This window comes from Chionomys nivalis, chromosome 5, assembly GCF_950005125.1.
Source record: "Chionomys nivalis chromosome 5, mChiNiv1.1, whole genome shotgun sequence".
NCBI lineage: Eukaryota > Metazoa > Chordata > Mammalia > Rodentia > Cricetidae > Chionomys > Chionomys nivalis.
The window spans coordinates 141593-153761 of NC_080090.1; the positions used below are offsets into that span (position 1 = coordinate 141593).

Sequence of the window (12169 nt, forward strand, 5' to 3'; positions counted from 1 at the left end):
ATTAGATTATGAGCCACTGACCTAATAAATGGATTCATCCCTTGGTGGAGTCATATGATAGCATTATTGTAGGTGGTGAAAGGAAGGAGGTAGTACCTATTTAGAGAAAGTAGGTTGGGGGGGGGCCTGCCTTGGTAGTTATGTGTTACCCTGACATCTTCCTGTCTTCCCTTCTCTCTTCCTGGCCGTCACATCAGCTCTCTGCTTTTCCATACCCTCTATACCATGATGAAGTCAACAAACCCTTTGGAACCTTGAGCAAACTAAATCTCCCCAGTTTTAAGTCATTTAGTCAGATTCTTCTGTCACAGGAATTGAGAAATAACTAGGAATACACTTACAGTCCCACCTCAAAGCACAGCCCTGCTTTCATCTTTCTGTTTAACTCTTCCCACTCCCAAGCACAATGGCCATTTTCTCCATCAGATATTCAGTCTAAACTAGTTTCTCAGGGTTTTTTTTTCTCTTCTGCTTGGCCTCCCTGTTGTGACCTGGTTTTTGGGGTGGGGGTAGGGGTGGTTCTTCCTGATTTTATGGCTAGTTCTTTTCAGATGTTATCTCTCTGGAAAGTTTCTCTAACTCCAGTTTAAGTTCTTTTTAGTAACTTTCATGAAGTATAATTACTGTTTTATGTAGTTATTTGTTGTCTGTCCCTTTCCACTAGAATACAAACTCTCAGAGTGGAGGCTCTTGGTGGAGGCCTCAGCTCTCAACCTGCTCATGGCAAGCATTAGTACATACTGGTGGACTGTTGTATAAATGAAACTGGTTAAGGCAAGATTCTAACTTAACCAACTTCACCTGCCTGTAAAATTCATACTTTTAAACTGATAGGTAATTTGGGCAGTTAATGTAATGTGAGCCCATCTGAATTAGCTATGTGTTGTATACATTGTCCTAAGCACTTTTGCTTATATTTGCATGTTTACTGTTTTACACATGTAGAAGCAAGAGCATAGTGAGTTGAGACACTTTTCAGAAAATAACATAGCAGGGAAGTGACAGAGCCAAGATCTAAACAGGAGCCAGCCTCAATGTTCTAGAGCTTATGCTCTCATTTTAAACAGTTTCTCTGTGTAGCCCTGGCTGGCTGCCCTGGAACTGGCTCTGTAGACCAGGTTGGCCTCGAACTCACAGAGGTCAACCTGCCTCTGCCTCCTGAGTGCTCGGATTAAAGAAAGGCATGCACCACCACCGCCTGGCTGGAGTCTCAGATGTTTAAGAGCTGCCCAACACAGACATGGGACCTGAACTTGCTTCCTCTGCAAAAGTAGTGCAGACTCTTAGCTGCACCGCCATCTCTGCTGTTGTTGCTACACTGCCTCATATAACAAGGTGAAGGGAGTTAAAGGCAGTAAGAGAATACTCAAGGTCTGATTCCCACCTTTGTGGGATAGCAACCGTGCCTTTGTGACTTAGACCTCTTCCTCAGAGCCCTGTTCAAACGACCCTTACAGAGAAGCTAATCCATAAGATTATATGTATCCATAGTTTGTCCTCCCACACTCCTCTCTCTGTCATCTGCTCGCTTTTTCCATAGCTCATCTTCACCTGGCTTGTACCTGTTTGTCCCCCTAACTGCAGCAGAAGCTCAGGCAGGCAGGGACTTTGACTTATTTCCTTGCTGTGGTGCTTCTACTGCCTGAGCAGGAGCTACCACTCAGCAGCACGTAGTATATACCTATGTTTTCATGGAATTAACTGGTTTTTTCCGTGGTATCTTGGTGACTTTATGTTCTGTTCACCTTACTGTTTCTTGGTTGCATTTTGTTTGAAGCTTCCTAGTAGAATTTTTATTTATTTTGTGTTAGTAGAGACTGAACATAATAGGCAGGTACTCAACCCAGCTGTGTCCTTAGTCCTTTTAGCAAAATTTTATGACTTTCTCCCCCTACTCCCTTACCCATGATTAATGCCTTTGAACATTCAACTTCAAAAAACTCTCTTCCCTATTGAATCTCCCACCTCTACCACTCATCGATCCTGCCTTCACTGTTAACAGATCCTGTAGCTCTGTTTCTCACAGTGGGTTACCTGCCACAGATCTCCTAAGGAGCTTTATTAATAATAGATTCTGTGTGTAGGAGGAGCTGGTTATTCTATTATAATCATATCTAGTGACTCCCTCTACATTTATGCTAGTCCTCTTTTGGGTGTTCAGAATCCCATTTTCCTGTATAGATCTTTAAGTGTTGCACATATCCGCATTCTAGACTTTCAAGAGACTTATGTTTGACTATGACACTCTGGTTCATGCTTGTTTTCTCTTTTTCTCTGTTCCAATAATGTGAATGTTCTTTCTCTTTTCCTCCAGTGCTAGAGTACTTTTGAATGAAGTTGCAAAACTACTTCTGTCCTTACCATTTTTTCTTCTTTTTGTACATTTTCCTCTCTTAGAATGATTTCCAGCTGCTGTCAGAATTTCCACAGGCCGGCTGAGTCTCTTATCTTGCGTCCCAGGCTACTCATTCCTTTCGTTTTCTAGACAGGGTTGGGCTTTCCTGGAGCACACCGTGGAGCCCAGGCTTGCCTTGAACCCAGGACAGTCCTTTCATGTGCTGGACTGCAGACAGAGCCGCCGTGAGTTCTGCACTCTGCATGTCTAACCATTGTGTCGAGCTCAGTGTTGCTCAAACCAAATGGACCGCTCTTATGCCTAAACCAAGTTTTTTAACTTTGATTGGAAAATGATTATTGATTTGATTTAGTTTGCTTGTTTTATTTTTATTTTATTTTTTTTAATATTTATTTATTTATTATGTATACAATATTCTGTCTGTGTGTATGTCTGCAGGCCAGAAGAGGGCACCAGACATCATTACAGATGGTTGTGAGCCACCATGTGGTTGCCGGGAATTGAACTCAGGACCTTTGGAAGAGCAGGCAATGCTCTTAACCACTGAGCCATCTCTCCAGCCCTGCTTGTTTTATTTTTGAGACAAGGTCTTACTTTGTAGCCTTGGCTGGCCTGAAACTCAGAGACCCACTTTTTTTTTTTTTTTTTTTTTTTTTTTTTTTTTTTTTTTTTTGGTTTTTCGAGATAGGGTTTCTCTGTGGTTTTGGAGCCTGTCCTGGAACTAGCTCTTGTAGACCAGGCTGGTCTCGAACTCACAGAGATCCACCTGCCTCTGCCTCCCGAGTGTGAGACTCACTTTTAAAGGCATACACCACCAAGCCCAGCTGATTTGTTTTATTTTTAATTTCAGGCTCCTCAGCAAAAGCCCTTGTCAGTTTAAAAGGTAAGAATTATGCTTTTCTAGAAATGTATAGCAATTTGACTATATTTTTTTTCCTTCTGTTATTATATGTGACTCCTTGCATTGACTCAAGTATTGACTCTTGGCTGATAATTTTAAATTCACTTGCTTTTAGATACTTTCTCTTTATTTGCTAGTAATTAAGAAAAATTTCCTAAAAGTATTGCTTAAAGAATATCTTTTTTGTGGTGGCGCACACCTTTAATCCCAGCACTCGGGAGGCAGAGGCAGGCGGATCTCTGGGAGTTCGAAGCCAGCCTGGTATACAAGAGCTAGTTCCAGGACTGGCACCAAAGCTACAGAGAAACCCTGTCTCGAAAAACCAAAAAAAAAAAAAAGAAAGAAAAAAAGATTATCTTTTTTGGGCTGGAGAGATGGCTCAGCGGTTAAGAGCATTGCGTGCTCTTCCAAAGGACCCGAGTTCGATTCCCAGCAACCATCTGTAATGAGGTCTGGTGTCCTCTTCTAGCAGGCATATATGCAAACAGAATATTGTATCCATAATAAATAAATAAATAAATATTTTTTTTAAAACAAAGAATATCTTTTTTTTGTTTTTGTTTTTTGAGATAGCTTGACACTCACTATGTTGACCAAGCTGGGCTAGAACTCACAGAGATCCACCCATCTCTGCTTCCTTTTTAAAGTCACCGTGCCTCATCTAAAGAATCTCTTGATTGCCGAGTGATGGTGGCGGATGCCTTTAATCCCAGCACTCAGGAGGCAGAGGCAGGCGGATCTCTGTGACTTCGAGATCAGCCTGGTTCAGAAGAACTAGTTCCAGAACAGGCTCCAAAGCTACAGAGAAACCCTGTGGTGAAAAAACAAAACAAAACAAACAACAAAACCAAAAAAAAAAAAACCCAAAAATCTCTTAATTAGAGCTGGGGTGGAGCTCAACTGTAGAGTGCTTACCTAAACTCTCAATTCAGTATCACTGCTGTAAAAACATTCTACACATTCAAGAAACCTGTGCTGGGCTTATGTGAACCTTTACTAATCTTTCTGCCTCAGGCTTCCTAGTGCTAGGATTACAGAACACTATCACACCTGCTCCAACTAACATATTTCTTAGGGAAAAAAAATTAGAGAGTACTGGTAAGCAATTGTGCAAAAATAAGAACCATATATATATATATATATATATATATATCAGTTTTATTGTATCTATAATTAAATATATGTCTGCATTTAAGCATGATTCTTTACAAAAATCAAACTCATTCTCCTTTATTTCATATATCTGATCATTTAATTGTTAGGACTTTTTCTGATTTTTTGCACGATTCTAAAGACATTTCTTTGAATTAAGAAAAACAACTGAACATGGTAACTCATGCCTTTAATCCCAGCTATTTTGGAGGCTAAGGCAGGAAGATTGCTGTGACTAAGTCAGTCTGGGGCATAGGAATATGCTACACCACCATATCATACTATATTAATTTTTCCATGTCATGTTTCACATATTGAAGCAAAAATCACTTAGAAAATTCTTCTAGGTGTGTAGCCTAAGCTGTAGTCTCAGTACTTGGGAAGCATAGAGCAAAAGGATCATGCCAGGTTCAAGGACAGACTTGCTCCACGGTGCATTCCAGGCCACCCTGGGAAGTATAGTGAGAACATGTCTCAAAACAAAAACAAACAGAATTAGGAATTTTTTAATTCTTTATTTTCCATTGTCCTACTTTTGGTAATAATTTACAAAAAATATGAAATTATTCTTAACAGAGTAAAAGAATTATTTAAAACCAAAACAAAAATCTATATGTTTCATCTAGAAATGCAATACTTTTAAGATGCATTGTTTTACCATATTGTTAAAAGAATGGACAGAAAACACAGGTGAGGCTTTTGGTATTGTTTTATAAATTTTTTTTTAAAGTAATTGTGTGGGGCTGGAGAGATGACTCAGTGGTCAGGAGCACTGACTATTCTTCCCAGCGACCCCAACTCAATTCCCTACAAGACAGCTTGGCACCCAACAGTAATTCCAGATCTGAGGATCTGGTTGCCTTCTTTGGCTTCTGCGGGTGCACAGAAATACAGGCAGGGAAAAACACGATGCACATCCAATATAAGATTCTTAGAAATGGATTGTGTGAGTGTGCATGTGTGCTCCAGAGTGTTCAGTGGAGGTCGGGGACAGCTTCAGGAGTTAGTTGTCTCCTTCCACTGTGGATTCTAGGGCTCGAACTCACACTCGGGTCACCAGATATCTCTGCAAATACCTTTCCCCTAAGCCATCTCTCTGGCCTGAGATGTTTCTTTTGTTTCTAGTAAACTAAAATTATTACAGTCACATTGTAATTTTTCTCATTACTATATCATATATTTAATTATTCATGTTTTTGTTTTATGTGCCTTGGTGTTTTGCTTACATGTAGGTCTGTGTGAGGGCACCAAATTCCCTGGAACCAGAGTTATAGACAGTTGTGAGCTGTCATGTGGGTGCTAGGAATTGAACCTGGGTCCTTTGGAAGAGCAACCAGTGTTATTACCCCCCCCCCCCATATATTTACCACTGTTACTAAAGAATAATGTTTGTGATATAAAATCCTTTGAGCTAACCTTAAATTTTATCAGTATTAATTATTCATTACAGAGGGAAGTTTATCTAACACATGGAATGAAAAGTACAGTTCTTTACAGAAAACTCCTGTTTGGAAAGGCAGGAGTGCAGGCCCTGCTGTGGAAATGGTAAGGAGAGCTTTCCTGTAAGCTAGAGGAATTTGCATTGAACTGTATGGTTGCGGTGTATGGGTTCATGTAGCACAAAAATATTTCTGCAAGGTTCTCCCCGCACAGCTATAAGTATTTTTATTTTAACTTGTCATTAAGCAGTACTTGATTTTATTTAGGTAAGTGATTGGTAACCAGATTATCTAACCAACATTAAGCATTTGTAATATACATACACACTTAAAAATTTTATTATTATTTTATTATTATATATTTTTTTAACAGACAGTCTCATTATGAGGCCCTGACTGACCTGGAACTCACTATGTAGACCAGATTGACCTCTAACTCACAGAGATCTGCCTGCCTCTGCCTCTGGCTCCTGAGTGCTAGGATAGTATTATATACTTTTGATACTTACAGAGTTTTTAGTTCTAAAGGTAGTTATCAGTTATCTCATATGTATCATGGATTTTTACTTAGAGTTAGAAATTTGATAAACTTTTGACATCAGATCTAGTATAATACTAAAGCCATTTAGGCATACTCTTCTCAAGTGATTTAGTGTCCTTGTCTAACTCAGCCCTCTGCAACAGACATCATGTAATAGCCACTTAATATTAACCAACATAATTTGAGTTGGAATCCCAGAACATATTTTCCTGTCTTCACCATGCAAGATTACCAGTGTGCTACAGAGATGTGGACTCTAGTTTTAGGTCTCAAGTCACTGTAGAAATGTATATTTAAATACATTGCTGATTTAAGATGTTTATTTTGGCTTTGTGTACTTGGTGTTACTCATTTATTTGTTACTCATACTCAGTCCTATACTACTGATAATGTAGAGTTAGCTGTGTTTTCTAGATTCAATTTGCATTTGGAACACAAACAAGAAACATTCTTTAAACTAAAATTCTATCATAGCCTTTCAGAAATTCAAAAAGAAGTCGACTCTTTTCTGATGAAGATGACAGACAAATAAACACAAAGTCACCTAAAAGAAACCAGAGAGTCGCAATGATCCCACAGGTATGTTGTAGTGAAGTTTGCTGCGCTTAAAGGATGTGCGTAATTGTGCACTGTGATAAAGGTCATATTTATTCTGTTACACTTTGAAGAACATCCTTTAAGTCAGTATTGCTGCTCAGCAATTGATTTTACTAACCTAGAAAAATCAGTGTCTTATTGATTTACTTAAACTAGATAGGAAGCCAGTTGTGATTCTGTAAGCATGAAGGTAATGGGTATTAAGTAAAATAGACTTGATAATATGGATTTAGTTTTGAGTTTTGCACCAAAATAAGTGAGAGGAAAATGTTTAACTCTATCAAGAGAAATATGATGAAGACTTTTGAGAAGAGGAGAATGAAAGAGGGTTTCCTTTTCGTATTTTTTATGTATTATTTGGGGGGGTGTTGTGGATTAAACCTAGGGTGTCTCATACGCTAGGCAAGTACTCTTCCACTTGAGTTATTTTATTTTATTTATCCTATTTTATTTTTTGACACTTTAAAAAAGTTTTGGCTGGTGAGTTGCTCAGGGTAAAAACTCTTGCCATGAAGCCAGATAACGTGATTTCCGTCACCAGAGCTCACATGGTGGAAAAGGAGAACTGATATCTGCAGGTTGTCCTCTGGCTAGCATATGCACAATGTGGCACATGCACACGTGCGCGCACACACTCAGAAAGTAAACAAAATAATTTTACAAAGTTAAAGTCACAATGGACATGTAATAAAGGAATGAAACTTAGCTAAGAAAATGTAGCCTTTAGCAATTAATGTGGTTTTTCTCAGACCAGCTTTATAACTTCTCATATATCTCCTGTTTTTCTCTCATTATTTTATAAAGTGTTATAAAACGAGATTTTTCAATACAGTGTTTAAAACTCAGCATTTAGCCTAGGCTGGCCTCAGACTCAATCTTCCTTGCTTCAGACTCCCAGTACTGGGATTACAAGAGAGTACCACCATGACCAACTTTATGATGATTATAATGATGAAATATGATGTTCCATAGAATGAACGAAATGCACATTGAAAACATCAAGGACAAATGGACATAAGTACCTGATAAGCAAATAAAACATGAATTCATTAAAAGTAAAATGCAAGCTGGGTGGTGGTATATGCTTTTAATCCTAGCACTTGGGAGGCAGAGGCAGGCAGATCTCTGTGAGTTCGAGATCAGCTTGGTCTACAAAGTGAGTTCCAGGCCAGCTTGGGCTGTTATACAGAGAAACCCCATCTTTGGGCGAGGGAAGACATTGGAACATGTTATCTAATTGTAGTAATTTATATTTCTACTAACAGTCTGGATATATTTTCTCCCATCTGCAGAGATTTTTTTTAGATTTGTTTATTTATTTATTGTGTATGAGTGCTCTATCTGCATGTACACATGTATGGTAGAAGAGAGCATCAGATCCCACTATAGATGGTTGTGTGCCACCATGTGGTTGCTGGGAATTAAACTCTGGAAGGGCAGCCAGTGCTCTTAACTACTGAGCCACCTCTCCAGCCCGAGTTATATATATTTATTTTTTTTTCAAGAAAGAAACAACAGTTTGTAATGGACTTTGCTTTGTGGGACTGCCAGCTCCCCAATAATGACATGGAGACTTATTATTAATTATGAAAGCTTAGCCTTTAGCTTAGGTTTGTTTCCAACTAGCTCTTATAATCTGTTTCTGTTAATCTGCATTCTGCCATGGGGCTTTTTAACCCCTCCCATTCACCCATTCAGTATGTCTGAGTTTCTCCTGTCTTGGGCATCTCGTGCAGCTAGATTCCCTCTCGTGCAGCCAGTTCCCCTTTCTCCCCCAGAAGTCCCACCTATTCTCTCCTGCCTAGCTATTGGCCTTTCAGCTCTTTATTAAACCAACCAGAAAGTGCCTTTCACACAGTGTGATCAAATATCCCACAACAGCAGGGTTTTTTTGTTGTTGTTGTTATTTATTGAGCTCAAAATTTTCCCTGCTCCCTTCCCTGCCTCTCCCCTCCACCCTTCAGCCCTCCTCCAAGGTCCCTATGCTCCCAATTTACTCAGGAGATCTTGTCTTTTTAATACTTTCTACTTCTCATGTAGATTAGATCTATGTAAGTCTCTCTTAGTGTCCTCATTGTTGTCTAAGGTCTCTGGGATTGTAGTTTGTAGGCTGGCTTTCTTTGCTTTAGGTTTCAAAACCACCTATGAGTGAATACATGTGATAATCGTCTTTCTGTGTCTGGATTACCTCACTCAAAATAATATTTTCTAGCTCCATCCATTTTCCTGCAAAATTCAAGATGTTATTTTTTTCTGCTGTGTAGTACTCCGTTGTGTAAATGTACCACATTTTCCTTATCCATTCTTCGGTCAAGGGACATTTAGGTTGTTTTTTAGGTTATGGCTATGACAAACAAAGCTGCTATGAACATAGTTGAACACATGTCCTTGTGACACAATTGAGCATCCTTTGGATATATACCCAAAAGTGGTATTACTGGGTCTTGAGGAAGGTTGTTTCCTAATTTTCTGAGAAATCACCACGCTGACTTCCAAAGGGGTTGTACCAGCTTGCATTCCCACCAGCAATGCAGGAGTGTTCCCTTTTCCCCACAACCTCTTCAACATAAGTTGTCATCAGTGTTTTTGATCTTGGCCATTCTTTCAGATGTAAGATGGAATCTCAGAGTTGTTTTGATTTGCATTTCTCTGATGACTAAGGATGTTGAACATTTCCTTAAGTGTCTTTCAGGCATTTTAGATTCCTCTGTTGAGAGTTGTCTGTTAAGGTCTTTACTCCCCTTTTTTTTTTTTTTTTTTTTTTTTTTTTTTTTTTTTTTAATTGGATTATGTGATCTTTTGGTGTCCAATTTCTTGAGTTCTTTGTATATTTTGGAGATCAGACCTCTGTCTGATGTGAGGTTAGTAAAGATCTTTTCCTATTAACAGAAGGGTTTTTATTTTATTTTTTATTTTTGTGCTTTTTGAGACAGGATTTCGCTCTAGCTATCGAGCCTGTCCTGGATCTAGCTCTTGTAAATCAGGTTGTCTGCAGACTCACAGTGATCTGCCAGCCTCTGCCTTACAAATGCTGGGACTAAAGGCATGCACGACCACTGCCCAGTGTAGCAGTTTTTATGGTTAGAGTAGTGAGATGGATGGCTTAGCAGGAAATGTGCCTGTCACAGAAGCCTGTGGCCTGCGTTCAATCCCAGGTCCCACAGTGAAAGGAGACGACTGACTTGCTGATAATTGTCCTCTGACTTCCATGAACATGTTGCACACATGCCCACAATGACATATGCATTGTATGTTTGTACACAATACAAATAGATAAATTTCCTTGAAAATATTTTTGTTTTTACATTAAAAAATTAATTTTCTAAGGTTAGTATGGTTTTATATGTTTGTAATTCCAATACTAGGGAGGCCAAAGTAGGAAGGTTCAAGACCAGCTAGGGCTTTAGAGGTAGATTATTTTCTCCCTGTCTCTTAAAAAAAAAAAAAAAAAAAAAAAAAAAGATAAAAAGTGTTTCATCTTTCTAGAACAGAAAAGGAAACTGATTTTGACAAATACATCTTGGTTACCTAAGATGAGTTTATCACAGAAAGCTGGATGAAGAATATTTGCGAATTCTTTCTTTTTTCTTTTTCTTTTTTTTATTTTGGACTTATTTATTATGTACACAGTATTCTGCCTGAGTGTATGCCTGCAGGCCAGAAGAGGGCACCAGATCTTATTACAGATGGTTGTGAGTCACCATATGGTTGCTGGGAATTGAACTCAGGACCTTTGGAAGACCACTGAGTCACCTCTCCAGCCCCAAGAGAATTCTTTTTGTTTGTTTGTTTTGGTTTGGTTTTGGTTTTTGAGACAGGGTTTTGCTGTAGTTTTAGAGCCTGTCCTGAAACTAGCTCTTGTAGACCAGGCCGGCCTTGAACTTACAGAGATCCACCTGTCTCTGCCTCCCGAGTGCTGGGATTAAAGGCATGCGCCACCGTTGCCCAGCTGCAAATTCTTTACTATTTTTGCATCTAGTCTTTGGATACAACAGTTTTTTCTTTCTTTCTTTTTTCTTTCTTTTTTTTTTGAGACAGGGTTTCTCTGTAGCTTTTGGTGCCTGTCCTGGAACTAGCTCTTGTAGACCAGGCTGGCCTCGAACTCACAGAGATCTGCCTGCCTCTGCCTCCCGAGTGCTGCCTCCCGAGTGTCACCACCGCCCAGCTCACAATTTTTTTTTTTTTAAATGAAGAGTTTACAGTAGTGTAGTGGCTCATATCTTTAATCTTAGCACCCAGGGAGGAGAGGCAAGTAGATCTCTGTGGGTTCAAGACTAACCTCATCTCTTTGACCTTAATTCACTATTTTACTTTTCTCATCCAGTTAGGGAGACAGTTTGATTATCCTTTTAAAATATACTTTTAAAACCTTACATGTTGGAGCCGGTGAGATGGTTGAGCAAGTAAGGCACCTGCTGCCAAGCCTGACTCCCTGAGTTCAATCCTTAGGACGGATGTAGTGGAACAAACTCCCTAAGGTGACTTCTGAGCTCTACATATGTGCCCTTCCCATATATGATAAGTAAGGAAGTATAATTTTAAAAGTTAAGAAAATTAACAACTTTACATATTGCATGCCTGCTATATTGGGAGGCACAGGCAGAACGATTGACTTAAGATCAGGGCCAGTCTGATCTATACACAGATTCTAGGCCAGCCAAGACCACATAGCAAGACCCTGTCTCAGAAACAATTCAATCTGTCTCGAAAAACCAAAAAAAAAAAAAAAAGAAACAATTCAAAACAGAACTTTAAATGTTTTTATAGAAATAGATAATTAGCCACACTTGGGAGGCAGAGGCAGGCCTAACTCTCTGAGTTCAAGGTCAGTAAGTTCCAGAACAGCAAGGGCTACACAAAAAAACCCTATCTCAGACCAAACAAACAAACAAATTGTGATAGAGAAGCTGAAGCGTGGCTCGGCTCAGTTGATGGCTTTCGACTGGGGTGCAGGAGGAGTCAGCTCTCCTTAGGGACCATGCTCTAGTGAGTATATGGACAACACAAAATTAACTAGTTCTTTTCTTTCCTTTTTCCCCCATTTCTTCTTTTTCTGTGGGGTATAGGGATCAAAAGGAAGGGGGAACGGACATGGGAGGACTGGGAAATGAGCTTAATCAGGGTGCATGATGTGAAATTCCCAAATAATCAATGAAAATTTTTTTTTTTTTTTTTTTTTTTTT

At 39.2% G+C, this 12169-nt stretch overlaps 1 protein-coding gene across 2 annotated transcripts in view; it reads left to right on the forward strand.

Annotated features, from left to right (window-relative positions):
* Lin9 (lin-9 DREAM MuvB core complex component) overlaps positions 1–12169 on the forward strand; it is a 45853-nt gene that overhangs the window by 4397 nt on the left and 29287 nt on the right. Inside the window, exons 2-4 of one of the 2 annotated variants that reach the window (XM_057769765.1) lie at positions 3207–3239; positions 5860–5954; positions 6864–6968. In XM_057769765.1, coding sequence (XP_057625748.1) covers positions 3207–3239; positions 5860–5954; positions 6864–6968 — 233 coding nt within the window. Of the gene's footprint in view, positions 1–3206; positions 3240–5859; positions 5955–6863; positions 6969–12169 lie in introns of those variants that run through there. The other variant, XM_057769766.1, reaches the window with a different exon arrangement.